The 16,824-nt window shown below is 35.3% G+C and overlaps 1 protein-coding gene across 1 annotated transcript; it reads right to left on the bottom strand.

Annotated features, from left to right (window-relative positions):
• Window positions 1-1,715: 1,715 nt before the first annotated feature.
• On the bottom strand, window positions 1,716-15,410 carry slc30a2 (solute carrier family 30 member 2). The gene is made up of 8 exons (XM_032584506.1): window positions 14,980-15,410; window positions 9,000-9,211; window positions 7,656-7,802; window positions 6,762-6,915; window positions 5,861-6,080; window positions 5,468-5,573; window positions 4,625-4,759; window positions 1,716-3,758 (listed from the first exon to the last, which is right to left on the bottom strand). Exons 1-8 carry the CDS (start codon window positions 15,060-15,062, stop codon window positions 3,613-3,615), a joined length of 1,203 nt encoding a protein of 400 aa, XP_032440397.1. The 5' UTR covers window positions 15,063-15,410; the 3' UTR covers window positions 1,716-3,612.
• Window positions 15,411-16,824: the final 1,414 nt, after the last annotated feature.

Raw genomic sequence — 16,824 nt, 5'->3', positions numbered from 1 at the left:
TAGTGGGCACACTTATGCTAGCGCACTAATTATTTTTTGATTAGCGTGTTAGCTTCTACAAGAGCAAACTTAAATTTAATAAAATAATTGTTTTGTGGTTTGTAATTCTCTTGAGGTTTAAAGAGTCTTGGGAACTGTTCATCCAATTGTCATGCGAATTTGGAGCAAAATTTTTAAATGTCACAAAAAGGAAATGCTAATTAGGCATGTTTCCGTCTCCTGGTTTGGTGCGAAACAAACAGTCCGTGCAAAATTTGACGCTATGCATGGAACAAACAAGATGTAGAGTTTGCAAACTAGCATGGACCGCACATCTCAGAAAAATGTAGAAATAGAGATTTGGAGTTTGAAATTTTTCCAAGTTTCATGCCTCTGGTAAGACACAAACCCTCTGGTGGATGGGAGCCTTTGCTACATCAAAACCGATATGATAATTGAGTTTCCTTCTCTTCTTTAACACATTTCAGAAAAGCCAAAAAGCACCTCAAGCCAGCGTAAAAACCTTTTTTTGCAAAATTATGGAAGCTAGTTTGAATGTTGATGCTTTGATCAACTTTTATCCGACGCGATACTTCAAAATGTGTTTGATGCAACAGTCCTGCCGAGATGTTTGATTTATACGGCAGGATAAATTTATCAAAATTTACACAATTCCTACTTTTGGGTCTATTTAGACTATTGTTGTGTCTCTGTGTTACAACAAACTAGTAAAACTCTTTCAACTTTGTCACAACTACAATGAAAATTGTACCAATTTTTATTATTTTCTCTCAAGATCAAAACCACTGCATTAATCATTTCTTGGATTAAAAAACGCAGGAATCTTGGAGGAAGATAAGGCATTCAGAGTTCCCCGTTCTGCTCCTCCTTCACAGAACTACATATGAAGTGACAAACATAGTGAGATGCAGAGACAAAGAGCAGATAAAAGCTCACAGGATGAAGGAGCATTTTGTAGATGGATGAATGCTGGAGCGATGAGCGATGGCTGAGATGAATGTTGGTGTGAAGCTGAAATTAATTGTCCGTTTGCAGAACTAAATCATTTCTGCCCTCCGACCTCATAGGAGCCGACTGGATGCTACCACAGCGTATCAGGACAGACAAAAACTAAAAAGGAGCAGTAAGTTTCTGTCAAAAAAACCTCCAAAATTATACAGAAAAAAACATGAAAATTTCTCAGTTTGAAAAATTAAAAAAGAAGAAAATCATAAATCAGATTATGATTTTTTTGCAGAAAAAACTAGGAAATTTCTAAGTTTGAAAAGTCAAAGATTTCAACTTCTCAAACTCAGAAATCTTGTTTTTCTAGAAAATCTCTGAGCTTAATCTCAGAAATTATTTTCTATTTTTTCTGCAAATCTTTGTCTTTTTAAAGTCAGAAATTTTCTTATTTTTTTCTAACAAATTTCTGAGTTTAGTCATAACCTTTTGGAGTTTTTTGACAGAATCCATTCTTTTTTGATTCTTCAGTTTTCACTCCTTTCCCTGTATAGTTCAATGAGCTCCAGAGTATTAGTAAATATCAGGCTTTTAAACTTTTCATTGCTGGAACTTAATTAATTGTCAAATTTGAACTAAATTGATTACAAATTGCCACTAAAATAACCTAAATTAGCTTATAATCTCTCCTGAAATGTTACATTTTAGATGTTAAGAAGTACTAGAGATCAAATTCTGAAGCCTTAAATAACATTTTCAAATGTTATTTAAGGAAAATATTAGGCAAAAAAGACATTTAGGAACTTAGAGAGGGATTTAGAGAAGGGGTCATTACTTCTCTAAATAATGAATAGTTTATATAAAAATCTTTATATTAAATTTTTTTACACACATTCTGTGATGATTACCCAAAAAACTATGCTCTTAGCAAAAACTGGGGACCAAGGACTGGTTCTATGGTTACAGCTGTGCATATATTCAAAGTTTCCTCAAATAGATAGTATTCACAGTGATTGATCTCAGGAAGGTATCTTGATTTATATGGTACCAACCACATGTAAGCAATAAGCAGATTTAAGCTTTTCTTCCTCATTAACAGAAACTTTGGATGCATTTTTGGTCACTGCCATTACAATGCCAAATGTAAATAAACATTTATGAGCTTTGAAATTGATTTTTGACTTTGCAAATTTTGTCCAATCTGCAGCAGAAAGCAGGCAAAACCAGACATGATGACATTATTGTTTGTAGATGACTCTTGGTGTTCAAACATCAAATTCATCCGTGAGTAAATCTGTCATCAGAAGCTCCATGCGATGAATAACGTTTTAGGTTCATCTTCTGGTAGCGAGTTTATTTTGCCAATAACTTTTCTATTTCTAATTATTTCTTTACTCTACTTTGCTCTCTATTTAAAAAATAACCTTTGGAATCAGCACTTCGTATGGCTTCTGTTGGAACTACGTATGTAGATAATAAAATATCAGTACAAACCATAAAAGATAAAGATATTTTTCACTGTGTTCTCCAAAATTTGAGAGCAGGTTTTACTAATGAACAAGCAGATCTCCTGGGTTTTATTTTTCTGGAACAATAAAAGCTTATTACAATGATTCAAAGCAAAGGAAAAAAGTACTAATGACATATCAAAGTCTGGAAATTAGTGGTACCTTCAATCCAACAATCTATGGTGTATAAATATCATCAGGCAGTGATTTCCATTGACGAGAACATTGTGTCTGCAGAGTTGGCAGTGGAAAAGTGACAATCATAAGAACTACATACATTTTTTTATATTTGATAAAATACATTCTGTTTCTCACACTAACAGGTTGTTTTTTATAGACGTATGCAATAAAAGCTGTAGATTCTTTACTTTCAATCGATGCATACAGCTCAGCTAGTTAAAATTATTCACTGTTTTCTTTCTACTAATTCTTTTTTCTTATGGGATATTTTGAGCAAGCATGCTTTCTATGCTTTATTATTAGTGTTTTGCAGTGGTGGGCACACTTATGCTAATTAACTAAAGCACTAGTAATACTTTTTTTGTTTAGCTCTTTAGCATTTTTGCTAACTGAAAATATTTAGCACACTTAGTTTATGCTAAATACATTTTTTGGGAATAAATTCTAAAGCACTAATTTTTTGTAAACTTTCAGTTGAATAATTGACACGTGTTGAAGTTTTAGGTTAGTTTAGTTAGTGAGTGAAGACTGTTTACGCAGCAGTTAAGTTTAGTGCTTTCTTATTAGCTTCTGCTAAACAATGTTTTGGTAGCACTTTTGCTTTAGGGTTAGCATATTTTTAGTTAGCTGTGCCCACCACTGTGTGTTTGTGAAGTTGTTTTTTAATGAAGTGAAAAGCAAATGCATCACATCTTTTGTGAAGCTATAAGCTTTAGCACTGCCCTTCAACGTTAGCATGGAGCCCCATCACCATGATCTGCATGCTTTTACAAACACATGGATGAGTTGCTGTCTAATTTCTTGTAACTTTCTGTCCAACACATTGATCTGCCAAAAAAGCCGGTTCAACTCCTTCACCAGGAAGCTGCATGATGAATGTGGCACAACTGTCAGCAGTGAAGCCCGACCTGTGGAAAATGTTGTGAGCGTGTCTTTGAGTCGTTCCAAGTCCGTTTGGGTCCAGTTGATTCGAGTCTGGATGTCAGTCCCTGGGGTCCTGGCACTGGGAGCAGTGGCTCATCTCTTCAGAGTGAAGCTCCACCTGGACGGTGATGTTCTGGAAACCAAACTTGTTGGAGAGCAGCTCTGTGGCCTCCTGAAGCACCGACTGAGTGTCGGCGACTTCCTCTGATGGAGAAACGGAAACAGTGAGAATATTTTACTTGTGTCTGTGACAGTGTATTAGGGACATTGTAGATAGAAATAAAGGAGAACATTTCCACCAGAAGAAAAATCTGAAATTCATCTCAGGAATTTTCTAGAAAAAGCAAAGAAATTTCTGAGTTTCAAAAGTCAAAATGTTTTCATTTAATTACTTTTGAAAATTTCAAAAAGTCAAAACTTTCAGACTTTTGAAACTCCTTGTTTTTTCTAGAAAGTTTTCTGAAATTAATATAAAAATGTATGAGTTTTCAGTGGAAATTGACTCCTCCCTTTTTAATTCCTATATGCAATTGCCCTAATATGCAATTGCCCTAATATGCCATCGTAACAAAAAGTCACATTAACCATCAAACAAGTGCAATTTTTTTTTTGCAAATATTTCTAAATTAGCCTCAAAATTAGTGATTTTTATTGCAAAAAATCACAAAAGAAATTATGAAATTCTGGAGGGACTGGTTAGTGTGAAAAGATACTGAATATTATTTCATTTTAAGGAATTATTTCTGAGATTAATCTCAAAGTTTCTGATTTTTTTCTCACACATTTCCAGCTTTTGAAGCTCAGATATTTTCTTGTTTTGTCTAGACAATTTTTGTAGATTAATATCAGAAATTTCTGATTGTTTTGACAGAAATCTATACCTTTTTGTCCATTTACAGTGGCTCTTGTACGCCATTGTACGTGTCTCGCAATGATGTGTGTGTACTTTGTGTCAGAAGTGTGTTAAAAATAATACATGTTTTTGATTAGTCCCAATATTCCCAACCCTTTAAATTCGTATTTCTCTCCTTTTAGTTTCACTTTCACGTGTTTGTTCTGTGTTCTGCTACCTATTGCCAGATGAACAGAAACCAGCGACTGTCCCAGAGTCAGGACCCACAGGTGTAAAGAGTGAACAGACTTCACAGCTTTCACAGTCAGCAGCATTTCCTTCACAGAGTTGAACTCGATTCCTTTAGGCGATCCTGAAAAACAGCAAACTCCTAATTACTGCGATTCCCTCACCGCATAGACCAGTCTACTGTTCACAGTCGGTGTAGTACAAGATTTGGTTTTTTTAATTGTTGAATTGACTGCAGCACCATCAGCATGTTCTTGTTGAAGTATCAACTTTTAGATTATTTATCTTAAGGTTTAGCGACGTGTGAAGACATTTTCAGTCTAACTGCTTCCTCAGGATCTGACCATCTGCTGTGGCTCTAACTGCTTGATGCTGCTTCGCTCTTAGTTTCTTTAATATTGTTTTATAATATCATTACTGAGGACGCAAACGCAGAAAAAAAAGATAGAATGCGATTAATTAAAATAGGTTTTAATTAATAGAACTCAGGAAGAGACTACTGATAAATAACAGAAAGATAGACAGAAATCAAACTTAAAAGACTAGAATTACCAGAAATACAAACACAAGATTTTCTTAGTTGAGTAGAAAATTTTGTACATAAGTTGCCAAAGTTGAAAGATTGTCCAGTTAATAAGTCTTAAAAAATTGCTTTTCAGTTGCTTTTTTCTGTTTTGTTAACCTTTTGCTTTGTCTTAATTTATCGCTTTTAGTGGCATAAAAAAAATACATCTTAGGATTTTTAAAGGCTAGAAAAATGTGACAGGTACTTAGTCAGACAGTCTAGTCTCCTAATTCAAAAGTGATTATGTCTCCTAACATGTTCCTCTACCTTCCATGAGTATCCTGAAGACGTCCCTGAGGATGGTGAGGGTGGTGAAAAGGACGAAGATAGAGAACAGGAATGTACAGATGGGATCTGCAACTTTATATTCCGGCTGAGAGAACAAAAAGAAAAAGGAAAAACGCATCAGATGGCGTTTCCTGCTGACGTTAGATATTAACACGCTGAAGGCAAGAAAAGAAAAACAAACACTGCTCTGGAGATTTTCCATGCTGTTTTCTTGGCACATAACATCTAATTTGTCACAATACTATACATCTTTTGCACAATATTAACTTTTAATGCATGAAACTTTAGTTTAAAACACAAGGAAATGTTTTAAAGAGCCGACAGGGTCAAACTGACGTTTCAGTCTCACCCTAACAAGAATCTACATCTGACCCGAAAGTAGATGACGGTCGCTGCCACCGTGACGCCGATGCTCTGCAGCAGGTCGCCAAGCACGTGGATGAACGCGGCACGGACGCTCGTGTTGCCATGGCTACCGAGGAGCGCGTGGGAGTGGCCGTGACTGACGGGGCTCTGACCGTCCTCGTCGATCTGCTGATAACCTCTGCCATGAGGGTGGAGGGTGGTGGAGTGGTGAAGGATGTAGGCCATACTGCAGAAACACAGAAAAATCTGCTGTTAGTGAAATCATTTCTAATTCAGCTGTGATTCGGTTTATTTATTACTTTTGCAGTGAAGAGATGTGGTGAACAAAACGCCATTTAGTTCCACAGTTGGGTTGTAACTAGTTACATTTACTTAATTGAATTTACTTTGGTAACTTTTTGGAGAAAAAAAAACTTATTGGAGTATTATAGTTCTGTAGACATTATACTAAATAACCATCATGCTGATATATAACTAGCCATCATCAACCTCATTAACTAGCCATCAAAATTTGAATATCTGTCTTGAAAAATGCATATTAGTGAAAGTTATAAACCATTTAAAATGCTCACCCTGAACAAGATCAAACAAGCTGGATGGGTTTATTTTAAAAATACGTTGATCTTCCAAATTAAGTTAAAATATAATGAAAAATAAGAAATGGTTTGGATTTTATGTTATTTTTATGAGAACATTTGTTATATTAAAATGTCCAGACGATAGTCTGTTTTGTTGAAATTGTATAAATTATTACTTAAACAAACAATAAATTAAACAAATATGTACAAACTCAATTGCTTCCTATTAATCAATTAGCTGCAGACAGACAAAAAACTGAATTTTGTGACGTTTTAACAGTTTTTTAAAATATATTTGGCTTAAAGCTATTAAACAACCAAGTACTTACACAATATTTACAATGACGGCGAATCCAGAAGTGACCAGCATTACATGGCCCTCGATCTCATAGTCGTTGCGTACGATCCTTTCGATGGCTAAGTAGACGAGCGCTCCTGTAACGATCCAGATGGACATGACGGAGATGAACGCTCCCAGGATTTCTGTGAGGAGAGCAGAACCGGGAACCGATCACTTCACTGCACAAAAACCCAAAACTTTACAGATCAGCAAGCTTCTGCCTCAGACGGAAAATCTGGAATATACTGTAAATTAATTTAAATGTGACCTGTTATGCTTCCTTCAACAGGAACTCAACACGTTTAAAATGGCTGCAAACAGATGCGCAATTATAAAACCGTACATCTTTGAAAAGCAGAAAAAGAGCCTCCTGCACAACCAACAAGAATGCAGCGAGTTATTTCTGGTTGGTAAGTCAACAACAAAACAATTGTCTTTTACAGCTTCCATTGTACAGCAAATTCAGCGGCATGAAACATGCCAGTGTTCTACATTGGTTGCTAGGTAACAGGCAGACTTTTGCCTTGGTTGCTAGGTAACAGGCAGTTCCGGAAATGCCTCATTTTCCAGACACTAAAAATATTAAGTAAAAGATGCCAAAAAGATGTTTTTAGAAGCGGTAGATACACAAATGGAAGTACAAAAATGTGCAAAATGTGAATTTTGCATATTTTGCAAAATGTATAAAGTAAGTCCTCTTTCAAAGTTCAAGAATATCAACTGTATTTATTTTTACATTAATATCTAAAGCAGCACATAATCCTACGGTTGTATTTTTTGCTTCCACTCTTTATTCTTATCACCTACTGTGTGTCAAAATCATCATCATCTCCATTTCCAATGAAATTATTATTTTTTTAAATCTATTAAAGATTATTCTGACCTGATCTGTGCCAGCCAAAGGTCATGGTTTTGGTGGGCGGTCTGGAGGAGATCCACAGGGAGAACAGGCTCACCATCATGCTCCCAAAGTCGGTGAGGAGGTGGGCTGCATCGGTCATGATGGCCAGGCTGTGAGCCAGGTAGCCTCCTGTTTAAAACAAACTCAGCCTGTAGATGCTTGACAGAATCCTGAGTAATAAACGAAACTTTAAACAACGGCTTCCTTTGGTGATTAAACATGCAGTTTAAGAGCTTCATAGTTAGGATGTAGCCTCAGGTTTTACTCTTTTATTGCAAGTCATTTTGAATGTTTCAGCAGTCAGCAAAGGAATGTCAGCCAGTTTACACCCTTAACAAAGTTAACTTTTTACAGTATTGCACACACTATCACCTTTAAAATATGTATTTTTCTCATTTTGTCACACAATATGTGCATACATTTAGCTCATATTAATAAAATGTGTGTGCTTACGCAGAATCTAATGCACTGAACAGTTTGTGCACAAAATAAAGATGATTGGAAGCCGTTTCCTTTTGTAAATCAAACTTAAACTCCCAGGTTTAAGTGGGACCTGGTGTGCAGAAAATTATGGCATGGATTTGATGCATCTGTAAAAACATTTTGTATTTTATTTTACAGAGAAAGTGCTATTTCCAGTCATATTCAAAGACACTTTATCCTGTTTGGTTACTAACACACAGCTGCTAACACACATAGAAACAAACAAAAACAGCCACAGCCAGCTGTAATTGAAACAACACCAGGCCAGATGGAGCAAAACCAGGAAACCAGTGAAGCTCAACCAATTACCTGTCTGTCAGGACAAGTTCTTTTTGTTAGATTACAAAGATCTAAACCAAGATCATGAAACAGCAAAGTGTTTCTGGACTCCAGAAGCTATTACTGCACTGGGTTTCCACTGGGAGGCTGTCAGGACCAATCCAGCTTTCAGGGAAAGAAGATTTTCGTCTGCTGTGTTTTTATTGGAGAAGAACCTCCACTATTTGTGAGCTAGTAAAGTCAAGCTAGTAAGTAAAGTCAGATTTTTTTTTTTTACTAAAAAGAAAACAAAATGAATTAAAGTAAACCTATTTCTATTTTTTGTATAAATATGTCTTAAAAATAAAATAAAATCTTAACATTTATATACGTGATTATTTGGACACCGAAATTATTTAATTTTCAACAAGAAGTGACTTCTCTAAAAATATGTATCATGTATTTAAATATACCTTAGCTTAAATTAAAAATTAAAAAGTTACACACCTGATTATTTAGACATCAAAATTGCTACATTTTCATCAAAATCTTTCAGTGTAGTTTCTGAAATTGTAAACTTTTTACCGATGACCTCTCCGATCATGAAGACGAGGCAGACTGCAGAAGCGATGTAGAGTTTCTTCTTGGCCAGCAGCTTGTCACCACTTTCCTCACCAACCAGAGTTTTGGGTAAATGGCAGTGTGCACCAACGTGCCGCTTCAGCTCCGTAGCACCCGACATTCCTCCGTTTTTTAAAGGGAAGTCTTGGTAGTGCTCTTTGGAGTCTGCAAAGGAACTAAAAGGATGCAGAAACAGAGTCAAAGCTGTTTGTCTATATGTTTTTGTTTTTAGAAAAGGTTTGGAAAACATCATTTTATATCACAGTGAACCTGCACCAACCTTTGTTATAATGTGTTTGTCCTGTAATGGCAGCAAATCTACAGTGTGTTAGGTGTCGACACCATTGATTTTCTTGAGTAAATGTTGCAGCAGACAGGAGTATCATTTAGAAGAGCTACAATGGATTTCAAACTGGAAACCCGACAGAATCTTCTGCAATCAATGTTTACTCAGATGGATGAATGGTGAACGTAGTTATTCAGGGAGGAAACGGGTCAAATCGACTGATGTTGGCCTTGAATAATAGCAAACGCTCACAGAGTTTGTTTTTCTGAATAAAATTAACACACACACTCAGGAAATTAATACCACCAAGCTGGGAATACATTTAAGACTGATTGAAAAAAATGTGCAGACAGAAAATCAAAGAGTTGCACCAAACATTCAAATGAATTCACATTTTTTCCAGTTAGTTTATGTCTTAGAGCTTCTGCCAATTTTCTGAATGACACATTTTGAACAATTTGCAAGTTGCTCATGTACAGTCTGTGTGTCTGGTACGGCAGTAGCACATCTGCGGACAAGAAGGCGCTCCAGAGGGTTGTTGGGGCAGCAGAGAGAACCATAGGCTGCCTCCTCCCCACTATGGAACAGATTTACACTTCCAGGCTCCACAAGAAAGTTTTGGACATTTTAAATGACTCTTCACACCCTGGCCATGGTCTCTTCCAGCTGCTGCCATCAGGCAAGAGATACAGAGCAATAAAAACCAGGACAAATCACCTAAAAAACAGTTTTTACCCGATGGCAATCATGGCACTAAATTCAAAGGCATAAGAACTTCTGCTCTTGACACCACTTTGTTAAAAATGTAAATTCTGTTGCGACACCTCCAGGCGCTGCAACCATCTTCTGATGTCTATTTATTTCTCATTTTGTACTATTTATTTCTTTATCTTGGTATATTACGTATATACACGTAACCTGCATTTTAACTCGAGTCGAGTAAATCTCAATCTCGTTGTAATCTGTTGATGACAATGACAAATAAATCTTATCTTATCTTATCTTTTATGTTTCCTCATCTTGGTTTTGCTACTTTATATTATTAATTATACTGATTAAACTTTGTCAGATTTTACTGTGTTGCAAAGTTTGTAAACAATATAAAAAAAATTTTAGCTTCTTTACAAACAAATATCTGAAAAGTGTGTCTTGCGTGTCACCCTCTTTCATTGGTACTTCTAAATAAAATCTAATGCAATCAACTGCATTCAGCTGAGATTAAAATCTGAATTATGAGAGAACAAGTCAAAATTTTGTAAAAAAAAAAAAGAAGCAAGAATTCTGAGATTAATCTCTTCTGTATATATATATATACACTCCTCCATTGCACAGACACACACACTCTGGTTGCTGGTCCTACCAGTGATGGGGGTGCAATGATGTCGCTAATGAGGTGGAAAAAAACTAATTTGGCCTGACTTGAGATAACCACACACACACTTTAATCCACACACTCCACGTTATCAGTGCAAGCTTTGCACGATTTCCCTTTATCACACACACGCTCCTATCAGGGGATGTCCTGAATGAAAAGAACTAGTCAAGCAGAAAACAGATTCTGTTCAAAAACACCCACGGGACAAGAACACACACACTCCATAAACACACACTGAGCTCCACTTGATAGGATGTTGGATTTATTTAAATTATTTTTTACATATGGATGATTTTTCAAGCGCATAGCACTCTGTTTTGCAAATCTGTTTTGAGAAAAATGTGATCTAATTAGCATGCTTATCTTCCTACAGAGTTTTATTTAAAGAGACAGAATCTTTTGTGGTTATTTATACGCTTAGCAGATTCTGGTTTAAATTAATATTTTAATTTTACAACATGCTTCTTCTGACTGGAAGTAATGCTAATATTTTTGAGCAGTCCAACCAGAGTCCTGACTTTAAGTGAATAGAAAAGTATGACTTGTAGCTGAAAGATTAGGGGAATGGCATAGAGGCCCTCCAACCTCCAAATTGTTAAAATACCAGAGGAAACTTAATTTAAGAAAGGCTTAATTGCTGTGGATAGTTTTTTTACATCAGTAAATTAAATAACAACTTGAAAACGACTCTTTGTATTTGCTATGTAGACTATTTGTCTTTTTTTAAATTCTGCTTGATGATCTGATATATTCAGTCAAAAACAGAGGAGGGTAAATTCTTTTTTATTGAGTTGTATATAACTTTACATGTCTACTGTTGTGTCGTTGCATAACTTGCACTTTGGTATTTTGCAGCTGCAGTGAGGCAGCTCTGGCAAAGCCTGCAGGATTCTGCAGAGTGGTCAGAACCAGAACCAGAATTTACCAAGCATCACTTTTTTACAACCAAGAAGCAGAGTGGGAGAAGCCTGTTCGATATTCAATGGTTTTATATCTTTTCAGAGGCACATTTAGGTAAACTGAAGTGTTTTAAGTGTCACATATTGTTAGTTTGTGTCTCAAATCATTTGGATATTAGATAAATAAACAGTAATCAAAAGATAAACAGTATATATGGTCAGCAATGGCCAAACAGTTTCACTCTAAATACTAGTATCCAAAACTTTCTTTAAAACACAACAAGTTGAGCATATAGTTGTAGCTTGACTCACAAGTTAATGACCTTTTGAATTAAGTCAAATTACAAATTTAAATTAGTTGACTTGAGTTGGGATTGGATTGCAATGAATAGATATTGCTAGAAAGTGGGCAGATCAATCCAAAATATCGATAATATTGATACCAAGCTGGTATCAGTATCGGATGGATGCTAAGATAAAAACTTTAGTTTGCATTTTGTTCATTTAGAAAATGGTAATTTAATAAGTTACAGGGTTTACTTAAATTACCAAAGAACCATGTGATTGTAAAGATTAAAAACATGAGAATCTCACAGAAAGAAGATTTAAAAAATGAAACATTGACATGTTTTTTTAGTTGCTGCTTTATTTTTAATTGATAGCTGAAAAGGATTTTCATAATAAACGTCCATTTAAACCACTTTGTATATAATTCATAAAGGATGTATTTAAAGTTTAAACAGCAGCTGTAATTAGGTATGATAATCTTTCTGCTACTGATTGAAAGGTTGTAACTTAAGATGTGTTTTAGTTTCTAGGGTTGGTTTTGGGACCAGCCCCACCAAAGCTTTCAGAAGTTTTAACTTTGTGCATTTAAACCCGAGAAAAGAGAAAAAACTGCTAAGTTTTCCTTTACTCCAGTCTGTGTTATTAACACATTTATTAGCACATAAACTTTCTCTGAAGTGAAATGCATCTTGGAACCATTATTGGGTTTTGATAATCAGTTCTGCTCCAAAATTAACACAAAGTCAAATAAAAGGCAAAACACAAACCAAAAAATACTTATTTAACAACACAAATGCTAACAACACAAATGCTAACAACACAAATGCTAACAACACAAATGCTAACAACACAAATGCTAATAACACAAATGCTAACCCTGGTTTATTTTTGGTTGCTGGTTGTTAAAAACTGAACCTTCTGATAAACATTGGTTCTTTTACTTTGGTTTCTTTTACAGTTCATCTTAATGAATTAATTTACAAGGACAAATTAGAGTCTACAACAACAACAACCTGCAATTCTCTTAATTTCATATTTATAACAATTTCATATACAGAAGGCCCAGAAAATTTACAGATGGTGTTAATTAAAGCACATTTTTTCCTGTTAGACTTATTTACAGAAAAACACAAAGTTTTTCTGTCTTTCTTATATAATTATAACGATAAACTACATATTTTTGGGTTTTGGACGACTAGTCAGACAAAGCAAGGGGTCAGGCCTAACTTATGCTAAATAAATTTCCAATTCTCAAAAAATTTATACTGTAACACATCTTGTATTAAGGAAAAAGTCAATATGTTTCTTTTTTCTTCCGTGGCAAAATAATGTCTGCCATTTTTTTCCAGCTTTTAAAGCTGGAAAAATGACTATTATGACCATTGGTTGATCTAAATGCATTTACTATCAGAAAGCAAAAGATTTTAGCAAAAAACGAGCCAGTTTGCAATATGTTTTCATAAATACAAGTGACTTATTGTAGAAAAAAAATGTATCGATTTATTTATCTGAATCATTTTGAAAACAATTTGCAGGGGCTATAATAGCATGTGCTAACTCATAATCTCAGCTGGTTTTGGCTCAAATATATATTTTTTTATTTAATCAGACCTAAATTTGATCCTCCCACCATAATAATATTTCTAATAAAACTCTGGCTTTTGGTTTAGTTTTGCCACCTTAAAGTTGTTAGTGCCCCTCTGGCCCTTTAAAAAACCCTCTAGAACCGCCCCTGATAAAAACCTTACAGTTTGTTCACGTCTCTGATTCCTGATAAGATTGTGGCCATAATCTCAAAATGCTGCAACGTTTCCACCTAAATATTATAATAGTTTTCTGTTCTGCAAACTGGGCCTTGATGTAAACACATTAACTCGATTAAAATTTTTCTTTATAATTTTTGTCCTTATTTTCCAGGATTTTCTTAATATCATGAGCAGAATTCCGACTCAAATATTTTACGTTTGTTTCGAAATAGGACAGCTTATACGCATTTCCACATCAAAAAAAAAACTGTTGGTATTTAAGGATCACTACCAATAAAAGTCAAATATTTGACCTATTGAAGTATGTATTTTAGTCGCCCCATGAACCTTTTTCACCTAACTAAACAAAAACTACAAACGATGACTCAGTAAAGGCGCATGCAAGCGCGCAGGAATGGCGCAAATGGTGCGTGAAATTCCAAAAGCGGCGCCATATGCTCAACTGTCCACCTCTCTGCACCTCTGCTTGATGTCGACAAACAAGAGTTGATTCCTCTTTTGGGGGCCTCAGTGCTTGCAGAAAAAAATGAAGGGTCTCCTTGTATTATTATTTTTTTTAGGGTAACACAGTTTGTTTTGGGGAAATAAAAAAGTTAACCGCAACATGAAATAACTGAGCAGGATTTACTTCCAACAAAATAAAACATTTATTGATCAGATGATGGAAACGGACTCAAGATGAGGCCTGTCAGGAAAAGTGATCGAAACTTGTATTTCGCATTCAAAGATAAACATATTTAAATTAAAATCTCCAGAATATTCTCCGGTTATGTTGAAAATTTTAGGCCCTACTTTCATTTTGCGCAGAACAAATCTGACGCTTCTCATCTTCAAAGTCAACTCATTTAATTTCTCCCGCCTCTTTATTTCTTTGTGTCTTTACATCTTAAGCAAAGTGTGGATTTGCTCCATGCAACCCCCTCCTGCAGTTCTGGCTGACATGCGGTCTGGACGTGCACGGATCCGCCGCATGCAGCGCGCGCCCTCTCTAACGACAGATGATGAGTTTTTAGCACTGCTCAGTGAACTGGCCCCCCGGGGCCATTTGTCACAGGCTGTCCAGAAACAACTCAAGCATGGAAATGAATTTGCTCATTCACATCAAACAGCCCGCGTCAGCCATGCTGAACATGCAGCACAGTAACAAACTGCGCACGTTACGCCCAGGCTGCGGGACATTTCCGAACCACGCGCGTGGATTTGGATGAAGTTTTTTTTTTTTAAATATCAAAAAACTCATTCGCCATGTCTCACATTTTAAGCAAGTATTTTTCAACAAAATGCGTGTAAAATTGGAAATTATTCTGTGGATATTCAGTTATTGTCTCACCTTTGTAATTTTAAGGAATACATCTTCGCGCTCTTCTCGTCTATCAGATGGGATTTCTCTGAATTAGTCGGAGTATTATCCATTTTTCTAAGTTCAGACTTATATTTTTTTAATGTAAAAATGTTTCTTCCTCCTGCTTAGACGAGAATCCGATTTCCCCTGATTTTCAGTCGACGCAGAAAGTCAGCCAACACCTCATATTCTGGGATCTGCAAGTCTTCAGGACAAGTCCGTAAATTCCTTCATTGCAGCGCTGAAGCACAAGAGAAAACAAATTTAATTTTGTTTTCTGCGAGTTTTTTTTTTCTCCTTTTAAAAGAAAAAAAAATCTTGCTGGACTTGTATCCTGTAGAAAAAAAGCCGCAGCAGGACTGAGGAGTGAGGCTCAGCGCGCTGAAGCTGCAGCTGCTGCTGTTCTGCAGAGCCTGACTGATCGCAGGACACCTGAAGTTAATGGGACAGGCGTCAGCAGGCGCGAGCGTCACTTCTCCACACTGTGATTGGACAAAAACACATCAAATCTACATTCAAAATAAATATTTAACAAATTGCTCAAGTGGCACAAATAACTCAAGAAAATCTGACTTACATTTATATCTATTGTTCCATCAAATGCATGTCATGCTGCATAAACTTAACCCTATTTTTTTGTTTAACCCCGATTAAATCACCTTGTTAAAATTAAGACAGGGCTTAAAGTATGTTTTCAATTTCATTTAGATCGAAAAATAACCATTTAATACAGATCGACCCTATTGATTTGTGTGTATAAAATTATAATTGCTTTGCATGAATAAAAACATTTTACCAAATGTTTTTATGCCTTCTTGAGATGTCAATCCTGATCTTACCGTTGATTTCCTGATCACTCATCAATCAGTCTTAATATAAATCTCACTCAAAGTCCTTCTTACCAAATCAAAAATCAAAAAAATGACCCAGCATATAAGGCAAGTCATATTATCATACAATAAACTGCAATCTAAACCAGTTTTTCAAAGTGAGGGCCGCGGCCACATGGAGGAACACTAGGGAGCGCTGTGGGACACTCAGAAAGTTGGAGGGAAGATGAAAAACAAAATAAGAAAAAGAAAAAAAATGAATTCCATAATGTTTTTGTCTTAAATTTATCATAAACATTTTTGTTTTCTATTATTACATGATTTAAAAAAAATAAAACATAAGTTAAAATATTTGATTCAAATGTTATTTCTGATGACCATGTTTTGATTGGTAGTCAGTCAATTTCATCAAGTTGCTTTGCTCTTCAAGCAAGTGTAGCAAGCGAGAAACTGAAAAGTTTCTGACAGGAAAAAAGACCAAAAGAATTGGAAAAAAGCATAAGAACTGTGGGAATAAATACATTTTGTATTATGAAGATAACAGTTTTTATAGCAAACCATAATTTTATTTTAAATCAGAATTTTTTCTTTTTTTCCAGCCCTATCAATTATGGAGCCTGGATAGTATTAATTTGTTTATTTATCTAATAAAACACTTCTATAAATTAATTGACTGATACTAAACTTAGACCTCATTAATATGTAAAACCTGAGTCAACTGGTTGTGTTGTATGTTCTTTATTAATAAAGCTGATTTGATTTAACATCAAGTCCAGCTGGTACAAATATATAAAACTCTCCCTTAAACCTCTCAGACATTTTTATGTAGAATTTTTTTCTTGAACAATATCAAAATAATGCAAGTTGTCATTTTGATCAGGACCACTGCTATAACTTACATTTACGAAATAAAGAAATATATGACGGTTATTTGTATGTTGCAAACATTCATTATTAACATTTCTGCCGCATAATGGATGTAGTTTACAAAATAAATGTGGGG

Source organism: Xiphophorus hellerii, chromosome 15 (assembly GCF_003331165.1).
Source record: "Xiphophorus hellerii strain 12219 chromosome 15, Xiphophorus_hellerii-4.1, whole genome shotgun sequence".
Taxonomy (NCBI): domain Eukaryota; kingdom Metazoa; phylum Chordata; class Actinopteri; order Cyprinodontiformes; family Poeciliidae; genus Xiphophorus; species Xiphophorus hellerii.
The sequence above is the reverse complement of the archived record's forward strand: the minus strand, read 5'-3'. Positions and strand labels throughout refer to the sequence as shown.

Coding starts and splice junctions, on each gene's coding strand:
- slc30a2 (XM_032584506.1), bottom strand. CDS start 15,062: ATGGATAATACTCCGACTAATTCAGAGAAATCCCATCTGATAGACGAG. Junction 6,916..7,655: donor CTTTGGCTGGCACAGATCAG/GTCAGAATAATC, acceptor CTCTCCTCACAG/AAATCCTGGGAGCGTTCATC. Junction 4,760..5,467: donor CTTCAGGATACTCATGGAAG/GTAGAGGAACAT, acceptor GCTGTTTTTCAG/GATCGCCTAAAGGAATCGAG.